Source organism: Melanaphis sacchari, unplaced genomic scaffold (assembly GCF_002803265.2).
Source record: "Melanaphis sacchari strain LSU unplaced genomic scaffold, SCAv2.0 Contig0_pilon_pilon, whole genome shotgun sequence".
Classification (NCBI taxonomy): domain Eukaryota; kingdom Metazoa; phylum Arthropoda; class Insecta; order Hemiptera; family Aphididae; genus Melanaphis; species Melanaphis sacchari.
This window is the reverse complement of record NW_020270366.1, coordinates 18,838,678-18,859,520: the sequence shown is the minus strand read 5'-3', so window position 1 is coordinate 18,859,520 and position 20,843 is coordinate 18,838,678. Positions and strand designations below refer to the sequence as shown.

The 20,843-nt window shown below is 23.2% G+C and overlaps 4 protein-coding genes across 5 annotated transcripts; 1 reads left to right on the top strand and 3 right to left on the bottom strand.

Annotated features, from left to right (window-relative positions):
* Positions 1-620: 620 nt before the first annotated feature.
* On the bottom strand, positions 621-4,896 carry LOC112592704 (protein C12orf4 homolog). The gene is made up of 12 exons (XM_025336862.1): positions 4,713-4,896; positions 4,505-4,650; positions 4,248-4,432; positions 4,068-4,176; positions 2,974-3,092; positions 2,724-2,897; positions 2,533-2,654; positions 2,308-2,456; positions 2,128-2,245; positions 1,949-2,067; positions 1,468-1,593; positions 621-937 (listed from the first exon to the last, which is right to left on the bottom strand). The coding sequence occupies exons 1-12, from the start codon at positions 4,894-4,896 to the stop codon at positions 779-781; spliced, it is 1,710 nt and encodes a 569-aa protein (XP_025192647.1). The 3' UTR covers positions 621-778.
* Positions 4,897-6,061: 1,165 nt separating this feature from the next.
* Positions 6,062-9,192, bottom strand: LOC112596468 (60S ribosomal protein L18a). The gene is made up of 4 exons (XM_025342165.1): positions 9,133-9,192; positions 8,756-8,935; positions 8,511-8,687; positions 6,062-6,279 (listed from the first exon to the last, which is right to left on the bottom strand). The coding sequence occupies exons 1-4, from the start codon at positions 9,148-9,150 to the stop codon at positions 6,118-6,120; spliced, it is 537 nt and encodes a 178-aa protein (XP_025197950.1). The 5' UTR covers positions 9,151-9,192; the 3' UTR covers positions 6,062-6,117.
* Positions 9,193-9,460: 268 nt separating this feature from the next.
* Positions 9,461-12,113, top strand: LOC112596455 (SH3 domain-containing protein 19-like). Of its 2 annotated transcripts, XM_025342153.1 has the most exons (9): positions 9,461-9,524; positions 9,603-9,782; positions 9,853-9,907; positions 9,980-10,112; positions 10,514-10,686; positions 10,745-11,000; positions 11,497-11,580; positions 11,644-11,847; positions 11,928-12,113. In XM_025342153.1, the coding sequence occupies exons 2-9, from the start codon at positions 9,749-9,751 to the stop codon at positions 12,045-12,047; spliced, it is 1,059 nt and encodes a 352-aa protein (XP_025197938.1). In that variant the 5' UTR covers positions 9,461-9,524; positions 9,603-9,748; the 3' UTR covers positions 12,048-12,113. The 2 variants fall into 2 exon arrangements, with proteins under 2 accessions (XP_025197938.1, XP_025197931.1); XM_025342146.1 differs by having other exon boundaries at positions 9,489-9,782.
* Positions 12,114-14,922: 2,809 nt separating this feature from the next.
* On the bottom strand, positions 14,923-20,778 carry LOC112601029 (cysteine-rich hydrophobic domain-containing protein 2). Its single transcript, XM_025348426.1, has 5 exons — positions 20,526-20,778; positions 20,100-20,241; positions 17,397-17,607; positions 17,180-17,296; positions 14,923-15,169 (listed from the first exon to the last, which is right to left on the bottom strand). The coding sequence occupies exons 2-5, from the start codon at positions 20,219-20,221 to the stop codon at positions 15,119-15,121; spliced, it is 501 nt and encodes a 166-aa protein (XP_025204211.1). The 5' UTR covers positions 20,222-20,241; positions 20,526-20,778; the 3' UTR covers positions 14,923-15,118.
* Between the last annotated feature and the right edge of the window lie 65 nt (positions 20,779-20,843).

The following is a 20,843-nucleotide window of genomic DNA, read 5'->3' as shown; positions in this document are numbered from 1 at the left end:
TGTACAAATGGTTAAGAAACATTAAATTAAAATTGAAATTTTAGAGAAGTGGCAAGATATATCTAATTTTTGATTGAATTAAGTTACACATCAAAATTTATGTTTCAATAATAAGTAAACAAAAAATTTGGGACATGATGTTTGAAAAAATGCATTTATATTGTAAATTAATGATTTCTTAAATATTTATTTATTTATTTAGTATTATTGATTTTTAGTGGGGAAGTTTATCCTTTTAGCATTTGCTATAGCTTTTTAAGTCTAACAGTGAAACTTCAGTTTCACTCCTAATTTTGTCTATACAGCTACACCCAATATTTGGATGCTTATCTAACTTATTAGTGCAATTACTGTATGAATTGAATTATGGCATCAAGAGTAGGCTTGTGCAAAGTCTAATCTAAAATAAAATATATTTTACAACAATCTAAACAAAATTCATATTTCACACTTTTTAAATAAAAAATTAAAAAATTAGAGAAAAGAAGTCTTAACATTCATTCATTTATAGTGAAAATTGAAGTATTTTTACATTAAAGTAATAATTAGTATTATTTTATCTTTATTTTAGATCCGAAAAAAAAAGGATTTTACAAAATTTTATCAAAGTAAAATAATATAATAACAATAGCTAATAGAACAACTTACAAAAGTTCATATAAAATTTTATATATTTCTAATTTGAATAAAATATTCTTAATGATATTAATTTTAGTACATGGAAATGATACTAAAATTTAACTAATAGTTTATAATTTGTTCAATTTATGAGTATAAATTACTTGGACTTAGAGTTCCGTTTACTTTTTGAACTCTTTTTGTTCTTGATTTGAGACTCAATTTCTGGCCCTGATGATTCAAACACAAGTGGAGTAGATACTCTGAATATGGTTGGAACCATTGTCGCTAGTATTCCAAACACTTCTTCAGATATTCCCTAGGTAAGTTATTATTAATTTATGTTTGTTTATTTATTCAGTTTATAAATATATTAAATAATAAAACAGTAATAGGATATCTTATTGTAAGCACACTGTCAACAACATTGTGATTGCAATATGCGTTATACTATATTTTACCACTTTATAAACATATTTAGATTTTAAACTATATAATATTCTCGTAACAAATGCATGATTTAAAAATTAATTTAAAAGTAAGTAACATATCACTAAAAATTATTACATATTATCAACAGTGATACCTGTAATATTATTATGTTATACCTTGAAAGTAAATCTGGAGTTATACCCGAGAACTGTTGATCAATTACTAAATATACTATAAAAAATTATATTATGCAGAAAAAGAGAGTGAAAATTTTTATCACCATTAAATCACAATAATAAAGATATAAATTATGTAGTAAAACACATATGCAAAACGTTCCACCCTTAATTACAAGCAGGCCACAATCTGCAATATAGTACGTACTACAAGATAGCACAGTAACATATTAATACTCACTTTTGGAACTAGGAACTGAATAGTTTTTAATTCTGATCCACCTAAAGATACAGATTCTATCATAAATCCTTTTACACACTTTAAAACTAGTTCTGCACGTTTCTGACACCAAGGAACAGTCATATCCTAAACAAATAATAACTAATTTAAAACATTAAAACAATAATTAGTAATCAAATATTTAATTTAAGATAAAATTTTAAATTAAAAACTAATTATTTCTTTATGAATTACTTTTTCTTTAAATAAATTAATTTTATTATAAAAAGTGAGACTTAAAATTTGGCAAATCAAAATTTTTTTATTATCTTTAAAATTTAAATTGTTTAAGATCAATATATATTTAAAAGTAAAATTTTAAATAAATGTCCTTGCTTCATAATTTTTTTTTTTTTTTTTTTTTTTTTTTTTTTTTTTTTTTTTTAATGTGATGTAATTAGTGATTATCCTTAGCATATTATATTAAAGTATTTGTAATTACCTCAGTCATTTCATGAGTTAAAAATAATGGAATAGTTATCATAGTAATATCATATGAACAAGCTGTTTTCAATATATTTCTTAATCCTAAGATTACTGGATGTCTTGAGTTTATATCACCTAAAAATATTTAAATATTTTAAAAATAACACTTTTTTTTAGGCATGTTAAACAATTAACCTGATTTTAATGAATCATCAATAACCATGTGAAATACGAGATGAACAGAAGCAAGATTTGAATGTTTTGTAATATAAACGTCACCACATTGTAAAAGTTTTGATTTATTTCGTCGGGCCTACAATTTAACACACTTTTTATTGATAGAGTAATTAAATTAATAAATAATTAATATTTTACTTGTAACTCTGGAGATAAAAAATTACTAACTGGACCCTTGCACTTTCGATTTTCAACGGCTACTTTAAGATCAGATTTGATAATTTCTAATTGATCCTGTAAAGAATCAAAATGAAATTCTGTACTACCTTCGCAAATATCAAAAAACTCTAAAACAAAAAGCAACAAAATTTTATTAATAAATTATTAAGTCTAATATTAATTTAAAATTATATTAAAAATTACCCTTTGCTAGACCAGAGTAGAAATCTAAGTTATTTGTATCAATAAATAAAACAAGACCTTTAAGATCTTGAGAATATAATTCTAATACTGTTTGTAATCTTTGAGGATGATGAACAACAACTCTAAAAAATATTATTATTATTAATAATATTTTAATTTGAATATTACGTAGTATAATAAATATTAAATACCCGTTTTCTTCTAAAGTTAGACTTAGAAGATTTAAAGTATCTGCTGACATAATGCGAATATTATGAGTAGATTTCATTTGTGACCCAAGGTGTATAGTGAAACTTTCTTCCATATCATATAATGACATATTTGAAATGGTAAAGCCATTTGAAACAATACTAATAGGAGAATTCCTAAAAATTATTATTACCATTTAAATTTTTTGTTTTTAATCTAGGGAAAATTAGATTTATTGTTTTTAGTTTTTACCCAATAGGAGAATACAATCCATCGACTCCTTGCATTTCTTCTACTGTTTTCATAATCCATTCTCTATACCCAGTGCGTTGTTCCTGTTTCAAAGTATCAAGTCTACTATTCCATTTACCCTAAAAATGTTTAAAATATAAGTTATTTTATCACATAGTACAGATCATAATAAAACAATAATACAAATAGTGGCTTGATTGTGGGGGAAAGGGGGGACATTTGCTTCCTCCTGACAATGTTGTGAGGGCAATGATATCATATCCTCCCATAGATAATCCAACAATACAAATTTACAAAGTTTTGACAATGGTAAATAAATTATTCCCTCCCCCCTAGATTTTTTCTTAGTTATGCAAATTAATACAAACATATTATAATCTGTAGATTATTTCCAACATCTAGATACAAAAATAAATAGTTGATTACCAGAAAGAAATCTACTAATGCTATCATACAGATAAAACAAAAGGTCTGAATTTTTCACAATAATTAAATATATAGATATAAACTAATTGCCAGGCCCTGATAGAGAGCTATAGTTCCATATTCAGTAAATAATTTAGTGCCTCTATTCTAGTAATATTAAATATTTAATTTGTGTTAATACATTTATTGTATACACTTTTTTATATTTTTCAATCAATATACTATACCCATCATTATTCAATTTTAATAAAAATAAAATATATAAATAAATAAATATAAATTTATATATTTTATTAAATATAAATATATAAATATATAAATATGAAATTTATTTTATTTTAAATGTATATATTTTAATAAATTTAACTGCTTGCCTCACTATACTGTGATCTAATTGATGTAAGCAATTTTAATAAAATTGCAGTACAAAACTACAGTTGTAGATACAGATATAATCTAATCTATTAGTATTTAATACCATAAATTATTGGTTGAACAACCAGACTATATTTGATGAGGCTTTTCCTAGGAACATTTTAATTACTGTAATATGTTTAAGATGGCAAGATTTTAATTACAATAAAAATGTTTCTACATCATAATTATTAATATTTTTGATTATAAAACAATAATTTATTCTTATACTGAGATAAAATATTTCAAATTACTTGAAGTAATGTTTGGTCATCAAAATGCTTTAGTGCTAAAGCATTAATATCATCTTCAGTACTATATTTATTCAATCCATCCATGGCATAATTCATTTCTTCAGTTTGACTAGACAAAATTTTAAAAATATTAACCATTTTGTTCAAACAAATTTATTTTTTTAAATTATATGAACACACGTTTTTGTCAAGGATGTAACTTGTCTAAATTTTCTACTCATGATATCTTGGACTGCTTGTGCATAACCATACTCAATATGAAGAATGGCATCCAAAGAAGGTCCTGAATGAGCTAATTTGTGAAATGCAGTACCAAACAATTGATCATTACTAGGTCCTTTATTATTAGTCAATGAGAAAGTTTCCTAAAATCATTAATAATATAAATTATATTTGTAAATGTAAAAGAAAACATCTTTATGATCTTGGCACCTTACCTGTTGAAATGCCTTTTCCCAATATTTAACAATGTCTTCAACTTCAATTGATTCATTTTTTATACTTTCTATAGCTTCAACTGTCTGACAATCATAAAATTCAATTGAACACTTTTCAACAAATTTTTGTAACTCGCCCGATAATTCTATAAAGATAAAATGAAATTAACATTTTTGTCCATAAATGAAGACACAAAAATATTATTACCTTCTATTACGTATAATGGTAAATTAAATCCATTTATAATTCTATGACTTAATTCTTCTATACTACCTTCAAATGGTATATGAACTGGCACTTCAATCTTATAACTGTCAGGAATACTAAGCGTAGAAATTGTATAACAAAAAGTTTTCTGATATTTCTTTTCGTAATCTTTATTCCCATTCATTATTACGATTGCTAAGTATTTAAAACAATTATATTTCAAAATTTCATAGTTTTATTTAATGAAATAAATATCATATACTATAACTATAGTACTATACACATAAACGACAATCTAACAAGTTTAAATACACTTATCACTATATTATAGATAATAAAGATCTTTATTCAGTCATCGCAGAAAAATAATTTCTTATCATACCTAACCTTTATCAACAAATATTAAGCAAAGATTTCTATAGAAGTCATGTTATTAAATTATACTCGAGTGTAAAAGCTCGATGATTAAATCTCCAATATTTTTTTTTTGTCTGCCAACGTCCATCATTACATATACATATAATTTATTAGCATAAAATATTTAAACAAATCTAGTTATTTTTAAATTAAAATGATGTATCACTATCAATCATTGATAATCACAAATTGCATCCTGTATTGCAAGCAATCTTTAGATAATAATGTAGTTATTAATTATGCATATACTAAGTACCATAATCAGCAAACCATAGGAAAGATTTCTCTTGCGTTATAAATTATAAGCATCAAACTTTTTCTAGTCTAAAGTCTATAATTATAAGTCTGAATTTCCTCTAGTCAGTAGCACCAGACTTTTAAAAATCAACTTGAACCAAATAAAAATAATAGTTCTAAGCCAACTTTAAGAAGCAAGAAGGCAATATTTTCCCATTATTATGAAAAAACAAACTGTAAAAATTAATATTGTTTAATTTCCGAAGGAAATATTTATAATACAATCTAATTCATTATTGACTACCTATTGTTCACTACACATTATTTAATTTGAATCATGTACAGAGTACCTACATAACCATTATGATAGTAATTAAACATAATATACTGGTATCAATTATAAATCATTTGGTACACATTTTTAATAAAATATTCAAGATGTAATCTGACTTTTGCAGGGTTTACTCCAATTCATTTGGTACAGTAGGATAGTGCATTGAATCATACATCAAATTATTTCTTATTATATTAATAAATTAATTTATAGTCAACAAATGACAATATTGGTCAAATATTGAATTCTATTAAGACCATATTACAGTCCATTAACAATTATCATATTTATGCGTATAAATATGTAATCCTGTTAAAAAAAAAACTTTAAAATCTAAATTTATGCAGTATAAAAGGCAAAATTAAAAATATTAAATTGAATTCTTTTTATTCAGAAAAATCAAATATAATATCGATTTTACAAGAAACTGGTTGTTGGGCGTCGAATAGAGAATGTGTTATAACGACGACGTTTTCCTTCAACACGGTGAGGTAGAGGGAAACGAATGTCACTGTCGTGGAATTGTTTCACATGTGGTCTTCTGGTGTTCTTAGCCTTCACAACTTCCACTTTAATGATCTGAAAAAAAATAAATATGCCTTATAATAAATATATCAATAAAAGTATAAATATAAACTATATTATATGTAAATCCAATCAATTTTTAAAAATTAAAAATAAAAGGTTTTTTATACAAATCTTGTAAAAACATAAAAATAAAAATTGTACTCAAAATTATTTAAACTCTCCCCTCCACAAAAAATAAAGAAAAATTAAATCCTGACCAGATCTAACCTAACCTAGCTTGCTAATACTGTACCTAAATACTCAACCTAAATTATATTTTAAAATATTATATTCACATTTTTTTTTTTTTAACTTCTAATGATTAAGAACATCAATAAAACTACAAAAATAAATACAATCTAATAACTAAGTGATAAAATTGTTTGTACATATTGACATTATTTAACACAATAAGGAATATAATAACTAATAAAGAAAAATAATTGTAATGGTAAAGTAAATCATTAGCTATTAGGATAATATAATTTTAAGAAGCTGACAAAAATTAAATATTTTATTTTTTTTTTGCTTTTATTCAGAAAATATTAAAATAAAAGGTAATTAAAAATATTTATTCTGAGGATATATGCTTTTATGCTTTACTGTCACAAGACTCATTTAATAATATAAAAACCCAATACAGTTGTGTAAAAAATTAAATCATTTAATTAATATCTGAAATTTAATGGATCAATAATTATATTTTAAAGATCAGTAAATTTTAATCAAGAGATCATTGGATCTTTATCGATCTGCAATTTAATCTAAAATTATTATTTGTCACTAGGGCTCAGATTTTGTAGAAAATACATTTTTGAGGGGAGTGTATTAGAAAGATAATTATTAAATAAAAATACGTTTTGAATCATTCTAATTCAACGAAGTTAACTTTTTATTGCTTTTTTCCACAAAACATGTTTTTATTGCATTTTCCCCTATATAATCTTTTTTTTTAATTTTTACTTATTTTTATTAAAAATTTAATTTAATAATAATTTATAGGCTAAAAATACTATATTATTATATTTAGAAATCATAAAACCCACGAAAAAATCAATAATAAATAAATGACTAATAAAATAAGTTGATATTGTGCCGAAATTGTAGGTTTTAAATTACCTGAATTATATATGCATATTTCTATAGCACATTCTAATACTTTAGTTAACCGGTAATTATTAATTAGTAAGGTATAGTGCTCTAAACAATTTTTCTATAATTGTTATTAGCACTCAATAGAATGAGTTTTAATGAAAGTAACTTGACCTAATATATGGTTGTAAATTCCTTTTTTAATATTTAATTTAATGTGCAACTTAAATTTAAATTTAATAAAAGCTTTTTTTTTTTGCTACTTTAAATACTTTTTTAAGAATTTATTTTGTTATAAAACCTGAGCCTTATTTATCACTTTAATTATAGTATAAACCATCAGTGGTTATTTGGGGAATATTTTTAGGATGACGGAAAAATACAAAAAAATTATACTTTCATTATATATAATTCATTTAACAGGAATTGGATACATTTTATCAAAATATATATAATCTTTCACACTGATTTTGAGATCTGTACTAGAGGTTATACAATATCAAATTTAAAAATACTGTAGACATTTTAATATTGATAATATTAACAAGGTTAATCCATTCCTATTTTAATATAATTATTGTTTAAATAACCAAAAATTATGTATACTTAAGAAATATTTTATTATAATAAGAAAAATTTTTAAATTAATACAGTATCAACATGGTATGGCATTTTTTATTTTAATTTTCAACTTTAAATTAAGATTTGGTAAATTTAACTAACTGTAATAAGATTAAAAAAATTAGAAATAACAAATTAATCCTATAAAAAATTACAACTACATGGGCAAATTGATACGTCATTTAGTCTGAAAACAAATTATTCCTAAATTAATAAATGAAAAGTATAATTAAATTATATTATATTTATATTGTTTATAAGAGATATATTAATTTCAATACTAAATTTAAGAAAAACATACATTGAAAAATATTAAACTGACAAATGTTAACTTTGATTAAAAATTAATAAGCATATTATAATTTATGGCAAAGATTGTCTATAATTAAAAACATACAATAATTTCATTTTAGATAATCCTGATTAATTTTTAACATACAAAATATTCTAAAGGAAATGAAACTTATTAAAATCTAGCATTAACTATTAAAATTCAATTTAATACTTAGTAATTATAAAAGAAACAATACCTGAATAGCATGAGCCCTGGCTCTGTGTCTTGCACCCATATCTCTATAGCATTTAGTAACAGCGCTAGCAACAGTAGTATCTCTATATTCACGGTACATGTTGTGTGTACCTGATCTTGAATCATAACGTAACCACACTCCAAAGTTTTTAATTTTTGTTGGAGATTTATCGGTAACCTATAAAAAAGAAAAACAATTAACCATATATTTCATTCAGAAAATACAATAATCATGGTTTAACATACTTCTTTCAAAGATACGATTTCTCCTGTACTTTTCTTAAATTTCTTAAGTTGTCTTAAGAAATACCAAAATCGAGATTTGGCAACAATGCGATCTGGAGCGAAAATCCTCATCTTGTATAAAGGTGTAGTCTTTTCTTTTTCAGTCGGCAATTTACGTCCGATGACCTCATATTCTTTCAACTGCAAGCAAATTAAACAAAATTAAAATGTAATACAATCCACATTAATATTTAATTTCACTGCAGTGCCACATGTCATGTGATTTTGAATACATCATTATTAATCCAGTTGTGTATATCGAAACACACTTCATGTATAAATACTTAAATAAACGTTAAATATTCCAAATAAATGACTAAAAACGTGAAAATACTTACATCTCCCTTGGCTTTCATTTTGAATTCAAAAAGATCCTAAAAATTAATTGGTAAATAAGTAACTACTGAAAAAAATTATGAAATGAGAGAGTACCAAACATAACCCCAAAGCTGATGGAATAATGTTTTTATCTTCTTTCCTATTTGTCACAGCACGATCATGGAATAATAATTACAACCTGCCATGTGCAGCAGGCTGCAATGGCAGCCACAGTAACACTATAAATCGCGATTTTAGTTCTTTGAAACAGCTACACTGGTGTCTTCTGTCGTCACAACATCTTTTTGTAAAAAATATATTGTTATTATTATATTATTCACTGGCTGTGAAGAGATAAGAACTTTATTAATAATTTTAGACAACAATACCAGTTTTACGTTTCAACTGAATAGTGTGTACTGTATATGTAATAGTAATAATAATAATGAATCATTAACCAAAACATTCGTTTTTCGTTATGTGTTGGCAGATAGTGATTGAAAAAAAATATCAGTCTCGAAGGTCGTGACGTTAAATGTTTGTGCCCATGTATTAAATATGACTTTGGCATTTCGGCGTGAAATATTATGACTGTTCCATCACTGAAAAATACAACGGACATTTTATCATTTCAAGATGGCCAATTGGACTGCTTTCACTTCCGACAGTTGTATGTGGTTTTTTTTCTTTGCCTATTCCATTTTTTCAACGTACTAATGAAAGATTTTTTTATATTTCAGCACCCAAAGTGCCAAATCGTCCCGCTCCTCCACCGCCCAAAGTGAACAAGCCTTTGTAAGTACTTTTATAGTACTTCCGGTGTTTTTAATAATCAACAAAATAATGACATTATTATTATTTGTTTAGAAATCAATCAAGATTAGCTAAAGTTCTAACATTGAAACATTCAAAATCACTCAATGGTTTTCAACAGCCTGTAAAAAAGAAACCTCCACCTAGACCACCTCCCCCAAAATTTGTACAAACACCTAAAAATCAAGTAATTTATAAATAATATTTAATTCTTAAACTTTTAAACATAATATTATTGTAATTTGTTGTTAGGTCTTTCATTAAAATATAAATCATCATCAAAAAAAAGGTATAGAGCTGTTATGATAAAATTTTGAATCTATGATGCTCTCCTCCTTATTAGAGTTGCCTATTTAATTATCATTTTCATTTCCTTTATTAGTTCATTAAAATATGGAAAAAATTAATTTAACATCTAGAGTTAATTATTTTTTCCATTACATTGCGTGTCATCTCAACTATTATTTTAGAAAAAAATTTTAACTCGTTTCATTATCCTAAATTAGGTACATAAACTGTATTAAAAAAAAAAAAAAATTAAATACAACTTATTTCATGTACTTATTTATAACAATCAAATTTTTTTAGGTTAAAGCTGGTTTATCATCTTTAATTGGATTTAAAACAAAGCAAACTACTCCAACACCTTCTTGGGTTGCAAAACCCAATGAAATCTCAATGAAGTCATCAAGTACTTCTCAGAACGTGGGATGTCTTATAGACTTAGATTCACCTCAAACTTCTCCTACATCTACTCATAAGTTTGTATTTCATATTTTTATTTTTATTCCATAAAAAAAAAAAAACTTTTTTATATAGATCTAGTAGCGATGGAAATAGTGTTGACAGTTTCAACAGTGATTTTGGACCTTGGAAAGGTTCACAAGCTGAAAGTAGTGGTTTTGAAGATGATTTTGATTTATTATGTTCGAATGCAGATATGGATTATTTCAAAAACCGCTTTTCAATTGAAACTTCATTACCACCACCTTCTTTACCTCCACCAATGTTACCACCAGATGCTCTTAATGTATTATTAAATGGTCCTAAATTACCTCCAAGACCGAATAAAATGGTAAGTCCAATATTAATATTGATAGTTAATGTTTAATTATTTATTTATTTTTTACATGAACTTTATTGATTATTAATTGTATTCATTTTATTTTATCATTATTTAAAAAAATGTCTTTATATCGTTATGAATTATATACCGCCAGTAGTTTTCGTTCTTGAATGTCTTAAAAGTAAATACTTGTTATTTAAAATACATCAGTGTTATTGATTTGACCAATAATTATCACACAACAATTTAAATTGTTATCTTAACAAATAAGATTATGTCAAAATATTTTTGTAACTTGTCCTCTGCTCATGATAAAAATATGAGTTTTATAATTATTTTACTAAAAAAAAAAATGTTTACACGACTCATTAGTGATCAAATCAAATTTGTATCTTAAGTATACTAATTTTATTTGTCACATTTTGTATTACTAAAACTAAAATGGAATATTCATTTAAAAATATATTGTATATTCCTTTAATTTATATTATTCTTAAAATTCTAGCAAACAGAACTATCAAAATCACAGTCAAAATGTATTGCTCAATTTGATTACATGTCTGGTCATGAAGATGATCTAGTTTTTAAGGTAAAATCCTAATTATATTTTTTATTATATTCTTATTTATTTAAATATTTTTCATTATCTTAGAAAGGTGATGAAATTTTTATTACACGATGTGTCAATGATGAATGGTTAGAAGGTACATTAAATGAGCGTACTGGAATATTTCCCATTAGTTATGTTGAAATAACTGAACCTTTACCCAAAGAATCTCTAGCTAATGAAGAAATTCGCAAAGTAATAGCTGTGTTTTCATTTAAACCAGAATGTTGGGAAGATCTAAGTATACAAGTAATAATTAATACAATTTCATACTTAGCATTTCCTAAAAAGAAAATCATTATATTAAATACTAATTTTCAACTATTTAGGAAGGCGATCAAATTCAAGTATTAAGAAGAATCAATGAAAATTGGTTATATGGGGAGTGTAATGGATCTAAAGGTCAGTTTCCATCAAATTTTGTCACTGAACTACCTGATGATTTATAACAAGCATATTGTGATATTAAAATAAAGTACATACACAAATTTACCAAATTTATTAATTTTAATATATATTTTTTTTTTATTTTATATATTTAGTAAAGTAATAATATGTGATTTTTAAAATTATACAATGTATGATACTAAATATTAATGAGCATGTATGAAATCAAAAGAACTAAAACTAATTTAAATGAACAATCTATGAAACAAACAGGGTATTATTAATTACTTATTCTTTAACTTTACCTAATTTGTTATACCACTATTTTTTTATATATATATTTATGGTATTAATATTCATATTTGGATTAAAATATTAATTGTATTTATATTGTTATTTAGGCTATATAATTTTGTCCATGTTAGCCTAAATGTCATTATATTAGATGTACTATACACATTATTTTTTGATACATATTTATTATTATATTATATTCTCCGAGAGTTATGTTATACAGTTTTTATTAACTTTATCGTTTTAAATTTAAATAAACACTAGTATTATGAATTATTTTTCTTCATCAATAACCTTATTTAAATCTTAATTTACTATTAAACACCACTATAATCAACAAATAAGTTTAGCCTTGTATTTATATTTTTATACTTAAAACATAATATTACATGAAAATAAAAGAGGAAGGCAACTCACTAGTTTTGCTAAACTTATGTCAATATATAAGTATACTTTGATTATTTTTTTTACTATTCAAAACATGTTAATTATTTATCTGACATTATTATTGTTATTAATTACTTGAAATATTATGTATGTTATGTACTCTCCGTAAAATATATAATATGAATAATAAAAAAATTATCATGCACAAATAAATATATGAGAAAAAAATTTAAATGGAGATTGCAGTCTCTGTGAGCTAGACAATTCAATCAAATCAAGTTAAGTGAGTCTCAAGGCATTCAGGGTCATGTTTTTTTTTATGTTAACCTATACTATTAATAATCACCACTTTTACTTTGTAGGTCGAACATACAATTTCTTATTAGTTTATCGCAAGGATTCATTTAATTTTTGTTTTTAAAATATATCATAATGTATTATTGAATATTATCTTATGAGTTATAAGTTATAAGAATACAAAAATATTGTAACATAATGTGTTAGAATAGAGTAAATTTTAATGCATGTAAAAATAGTGTGTCAAACCTCGTAAATTATAAATGCATATTTATCAGCATCTAAATACTAGTAAAAATAAATCCATTTATCATTGCAATTAAAAAGAAATAACATATAATTAAACTATTTTAATTAAAAAATGCTGTAACACATTAATCTATCTTGTTTAACAGTATTTTTATAGAAGTCTATAGTAAAATTGTTAAATTAATAATGAAAAAAAAAGCAGAAGTAATTGCAAAGTTATAGTAAATTTAAGATGCAGTATATAACTCACCATACTGAAACAATTAAACTTTATTATTGATCAACACTGTTCTTTATTTTTCTGAGCTTAACTATAGATTATAGAAAAATTGATCAAAGCAGATTACATTTTCGTGATAAAACTTAACATTCTTGAGTCATAGAAAAACGCATATGTGTTTTAGTCAGTTTTAGTTTGGAGAAATTCCATTCAACACTAGCTACTGTCCCAGGATACGAATAATAACTTCAATGCAACCCATAAACTTATAAATATAGCTTAGATTTTATAGTCAATAATGTATTAAAGAATACTTATAGACAAGAAATAATTAAGTTATGTTCCAATAATTAATTAACAATCATTCGATGTTCTGAATTATTGTGCATAAATCATCATTAATAATAAATTCGGATCCAAGTAAACAGAAAATTGGTAAATATTGCAAGTAAGATTTATCTCAAACTTTTACGATGTCATACACTAAACTTTGTTTTATTAATTTTTTTATATTTATCATTTTAGAATTATTTAATAAATAGATATTTTTTAATCAAACAAGAATAAGAAATTTTTATACTGAAATGAATTTGTGTGTGATAATAGATGAGTATTCTTTCTTACACTATATTTATTATTAAAAATGTAAAGTAAACACACTTAAAATCATAAAAAAATTAAAAAAACATATTTTTTAATTATAATTTGGCCATTATTATAGGTCATATTTTGGTGTTTATAAGTGTTTATTAAAAGTACTAAATATATGTAAGCTCGTTTACAAACATTTATTGAAAAGAATATTTACACCACAATTATAAACAATTTGATTATACATATATTAACATTAAAATATTTATTTATGCATAAATTAATCACTTGGAACTAACATATTTGATCCTTTGGAAGCATGTACATTGGACGCTTAAATAATAAAAAAAAATATATATAGGTAAATCTTAATATATCTTATACAATTAAAACCAAATAATAATATATTTATTTTAAATTATAAACTAACATTTCTAACAAAGAAAAATATAAATTTATGTGATGCTGTCATGAAATTTACTTAAATATATACAATCTGTATTCATATATATATATATATGTATATAAATATTTTAAGTACTAAGTTTAAGTTTAAAACTTGATACTAATTTTTGTTCATATAATTGACTTAAAATTAAATTTCTAAAACCTAAAAGTTATTCAAAAATAACTTGAAAAAAAAAATAAAAATCAGGTCAGATTCTTTAAGGACGAGATAAATATAAATAATATTAAGTACCCGTCCAGGTATCACACAAATTGATATCACATTAACTTATAATTTTTAAATTAAGTATTAATAGTATGAAGACATAAACTTAAATCTTTATTTCAATCAACTTTTGTTGAAAGAATTATGTAATCATACATTTAAAAATTAATGAAATATATAAACAACTAATTTAGTTTTACATAGTCATAAATCCATTTAATTTTACAATATTGAGCAAGTTTGGATGACTGATAAATAAGTCCAAAAACAATAATTTATAAAAATCATTACAAATTCTAAATATTATCTGGTAAAAAGATATTTGGTTTAATTTTTTTTGCCATGCAAATTTATAACTAACCAATATCCTATCTTTAAACTGATAGAAAAAACAAAATACAAATATTTGTGTTATATTTTACCTAATCTGGTTTATAGATTGGAATTTTTGGAATAAATTCCACCAAAAGTACCTGTAAAAAATAATTAATATAGTAAATAACATTGCATAATAAAATTAAGTTTTATTAGTGATGAATTATAGAACTTTCATACCATTTTATACTGCTTCTAATATATAATATATAACTATTAATTTAAAATAATTAAAATAAACTTTTTACTTATTATGTGATTCTAAATAAAAATACTTTGCTTAAACAATTAACTTATAGTTAAAAGGGAGTAAAATAAGTTATTGTTCTTCTAAACAGTAGGAGTCAAGTTTACTTTGTCATTAAATAAATTACTATAATATATGTGTTACATTTTTATTAAATATTATATCGTTTCAATATAAAACAATTCTGAGCAAAGATAGTTGGCCAGCATATATTACTAAGTATATTTTTTGATATTGTTATAAGTCAAATTATGTTTTAATAAAAAACATAACATTTATTATAATATTTATATTATTAATTTTCAATTATAATAATAGTATTTACTTATTTCATACAAAATTGTTATTCATTTTTGAATCAATAATATAAAAAGTTCATGGTATATATAAGCAATAGCTTAAAATTAATTTAAATGTTTTAAAAAGGTCATTGTGAATATTTAATATCATAATAAACTTAAAGTTCTGGTCCATACAAATAATATTTTTAAATTATAACAAAATAACTAAAATCATTATTCATCATTTAAATATCTAATCTCATCTAAAATTAAACTTCAATAAATGACTTTTCATTAAAAAAGAATTTGAAAATTTGAAATTTGCAAATGTCAAATGAAGCTGAAAGCTATCATATACGTTTCTCAATGAATGTTCATCGATACTAACGCACCAGATGGTGATTATTAATCAAGCCAGGACTCCACAGTTAGGGCTGGGAAATAAAGAACATGTATTCTTAAATTATAATCAGCAATATTTCATGTACTCATAATGAAAAATAGCTTCTAGGTTCGTTAATACTGAGGGACTTTTGTTGTGAAAAACACTAATAACAAGAGCACGGATTTTTATGCACAAAAAAGTATTGTAATATGCTATATAATATGCAGTAAAAATCATAAAAATATGTAAGAAATTTTTTTTTTATTTAAATAAAATTTACAAATTAAACAACATACAATAATTAATTACAAATAAACTAAGTATTAAAATTTTTTCGTTTTAATATGCAATATATTTCAAATTTTGTAAAAATTTACAAAAATGTACAAATAAAATTTCATCATTAGATTCGAATTCTTATGATTAGTGAAAATAACTGAAAAAATCTAAAAAAAAATGATAAAGGGAAAAAAATATAAGATTCATAGAAATCTTGCTCTAATAATAAATAATTTGTTAACTGTACGTACAATTTTACTTCTAATAAAAAATATATATAGAAGTAAGTATTATCAGTCATATTGTGGCTGAACCTAGTTATCATTTAAGCTTAATAAAAACTTTAGGTAAAAATAATAACAGCAAACAAATTGTATTTATCTAAAACTTCTTAACTATAGTCATCATTCATCACACTCATTCAGTTAAATAAAAATCTGAAATTTGATAACTGTATAAAAATGTATAAGAATTTAATTAATAAATGTATAAATAATTTCAACTACAAAAATTTAAAACCACACAAATTAATTTTTAAATAAAAAATATAAACCCGACACATTTATTTTTACAGCATTGAACTTATGAAAAAATGGGTCAACTACACTGTATATCTAATGAGTTCTATAATAAAAAAAAATCTATAACTAAAATTTAGATAATAATTTAAAGATATTATAGCAATGCTTATTTTCTATAAAACAAACTACTGAGTTTAAAGTAATTTACTCTAATACTATACTCTAGCTCACGAATAAATTATACTGTTTCATACATGCATACTAACATCAGTGACTGACATCAACAAGGACACATTTTGTTCAGGACAAGAGTATAAGAAAATATTTTATAAATTAGGTATGAATTAAAAACATTAAATATTTAAATAAAAATATAGAAGAATTCAAAAACTTACATATTCTGTAATAGATGAAGTATCTACTCTTTGTTTATTTAATCTCCAATGCAAACCAATTTTATTGTAAAGATGATTATTTTCCCAATCGAGTAATTTATTCAAACTATGCTGAGTCTAAAATTAAAATTGATGAATTGATATAATTATATGATTTTTATGATATAAATAAATAAATAAATATAAAAACATTATAATATTAACTAAGAGTAATTACCCTTTTGCTGAGGCAAATAACAGGCCAAAGAGAACAACCAAGAGTACAGCAGCAACACATACATCCACAAAATAACCATTTAGCATTCATTGGTAAACTTTTCTTTAAAACAGAATTAATTCGCGCCATTGTTTCTTCAAATTCTTCTGGAGCCACACGTGATACAAGAGCACTTGGAAATTCTGATTGAAATCTGCTACTCAGTCCAAAACTATAATATACATAAATATAAATTTACTTGTAAAATAATTACTTTTATATCTATACACAACTAAACAGAGTAATTCATTTAACTAAGACACTTATTAAAGAATATCTTACATTAAATTGATCACCCTGTATAAGCAGTTGTTTTATTTGACCATTAAAATGAATATTTAAAACAATTACTTGAGTTATATTGAAAAAAAAATATATAAAAACTATAAATAAAAATAGCTCTTCGAAAAATATTGATATTAGTTAAAAATTACTTGTCCTAACCAAAAATTAAAATTTGATGGTGTTTTAATTGACAGCAATCAATTGATTTTTCAACATTTTATAGGCAGACATGAAAGGTTTAAATGCTTTCTTATGATACTTAATTATTTTTGCACATATATATTTCTGTGTATTTTTACCAAATCTTAAAAAAAGGGTAATTCTTATACTTGAAATTTTATTTTATTATATTTTAATAATGTTAGTTTGTTAATATTGTATATAATTTTAATTTAAAGTTGATACCTATTTTACAAACGCTATTAGCTTATTTAAAAATATAGTTAAAAATGAATTATTTCTCACAATATTGAATACTAGCATTTTTACAAGAGAAATTATTGATAAAACAAAATGTGTAACGTTTAAGGATCTTAAGAAAAATGTTTTATTTTTGTGTATAACATTATAAAATATTGTTGTTAACCATTCTTCTATGAATTGTAAGCAATTTATTATTTATCATTATTGAAAATTTTGTAGCGCTATATTAAAAATATGATAATAAAACGAATGGTCACCAACTAGTAGAGTGATAAATTTTATACAGCTTTATGACTCAGCGATAAAAAATAAGTACCATATAAAAATACTAAATAAATTAAACCAAAATATTTGTAAATTAGTATGTAATAGTAGTATATAACATTATATTACATATTATATTATACTATACTATACCAATGATTAGTTGTAACTTATAACTTAAAAGTTAAAAATATAAATAAAACAGCAATGTAATTTAGACAAGTAAATATATAATAATTAATTTCATTTAAAAGTTATGTATATAAATATTTTAGTTCAATTAATTAAAATGTGTTTTTTATTTGTTATTAAAATCTGTTTTAATTAGAAAAGAAACAAAAGTAGGTACTTGCTAAATTTTAATAATAAATGTTCCAAGAGGAATAGATTTAAAAATAAATTGAATATTGAAGATATAAACATATCTACAATAATATAATATTTCATATTATACTTTTTACCGATAACTGATACATTATATTTTTTTATTGTTATTTATGAGCGAAAAAATTCAATCATATACATATGCAAGATATTCAAACCAATATAAAAAAATATTGTATCAAGATAATGAATTATATCAAAAAGGTGGTACAAATAAACTGGTGCTCATTTTACTCACTAATTTAGGCTAAAAATTTCTTAATTATCTTATGCAAAATCTATGACAGTATTATAAATTTATAATTATGTAATCAATATTAAAGCAGAAATTTAAAACCAAGCAATAATTGAACATTATTTTATTATATAGTTTTTAATACCAGTTAAGAAAAAAAACTTCATGATGATTAAACAAAAAATAATTACTTATATTATCAGCAAATACATGCCTCTGAAATAAATATAATATTTTTACTTAAAATCCAAATTCAAGCAACTTTATAGATTCATAATAATTTATATTAAAAATATTAATAATCAACAAAAGAATTGTTCCTATGATACAGATTTCCTATTGCAGATATCATTCAAATACTTTATTTTTATTTAATATCCATATTAATTAAAATACCTATAATATATCAATAAAAATATACCAGATATGCTTACACCTATAATACATTTTAGTTATGTATTTACTTAAATTAGTATTTCAATAAACACCTAATAAAAGGATAAATGTGGATAATATACAGTGAATCAATAGTGCTTTGTTATTAAATTTTACCATTGATTAATTACAGCATATAATTTCTGTAATTAATCAGTGATTATACCTACAAATTTATACTATATCTATCAACACTAGGATCCAAAATATTTAATAAATCATTGTCATATTTATCTATAATGTTTTAATAAACATTATTTATTTATTAATAATTTTTATTAATATTTCAGAGATTTTATAATATATAATATGAAAACATGTATATTTAATGTTTTACATTATTTTATAGGTTTAAGTTAATATTATATATTTTAGTTAATTTTTCATGTAAGATTATTTTTTAAATTGAAATAACTTAAAGATAATATATATATTTATTTAAATTTTAACAGCTTAGTACCTACTCTTTTTGATGAATAAATTTCTACATAAAACACAAACATTTTGTAACATTCTGTATAAATATTTTGAAGATAAAATAAATTAATAAAAGTACAATTTATGAAATTATGAATTGAACTTTGAACATGTACACCAATAAGTAATCACTGTTAAGCCTAGAGCATGTCATTACTTACACAGTGAGATTGCCAATTCCTCTGATGAGTACTGGCTCTTGAACATGCATTAGGTATGCTTCATCCATAGATGTGCATGCAATCTCTTCATCATACCGCTGTATGTCGTCGAATACAGCCATGACATTTGTGATGGCGTACACTAAATAAAAAATTGATTTTATTTCAATGTGATGTTAAATAACACAGATGAAACTAATTAACACAACTCAAGGGGAGAGGAAGGGATAATCAAAGGTAACAAGGATATCCAGCTGGAACATTCGTTGGATGTCTACAAGTGGAATAGTTCATAAAACTCATAGATTTTTCTGAAATATATAAATGGTTTGGATAGTTTACTATTCATGACCTATATTAGCTGTATTCCTGCAGAATCTTAACAAAGCAATAGTTGCAAAACAGAATATTAATAATGGCACTTACCCTGAGATCTATTGTGATAAATATTATTATAAGAAAATCTTGTCGATCGCTGCGTTTTTGACGAGAACGGTACGGCACCAAAGTCCAAAAGCCACCGACAATTAAAGGCAAAAATAAGAAGGCGCAAACAATAAATTGATTTAAGTAGGCAGTATTATTGTAGTATTCGTATTATGATATTTAATATTTATTAATTATTATTATTATTATTTATTATTATATTATTGTTCTTCGTCGTACAACAACAGCAGCGGAAAATAATTATGTCATTGTGATTTTGAGCACAAAAATAATATTTTGTTTTTGTTTTCTCATATT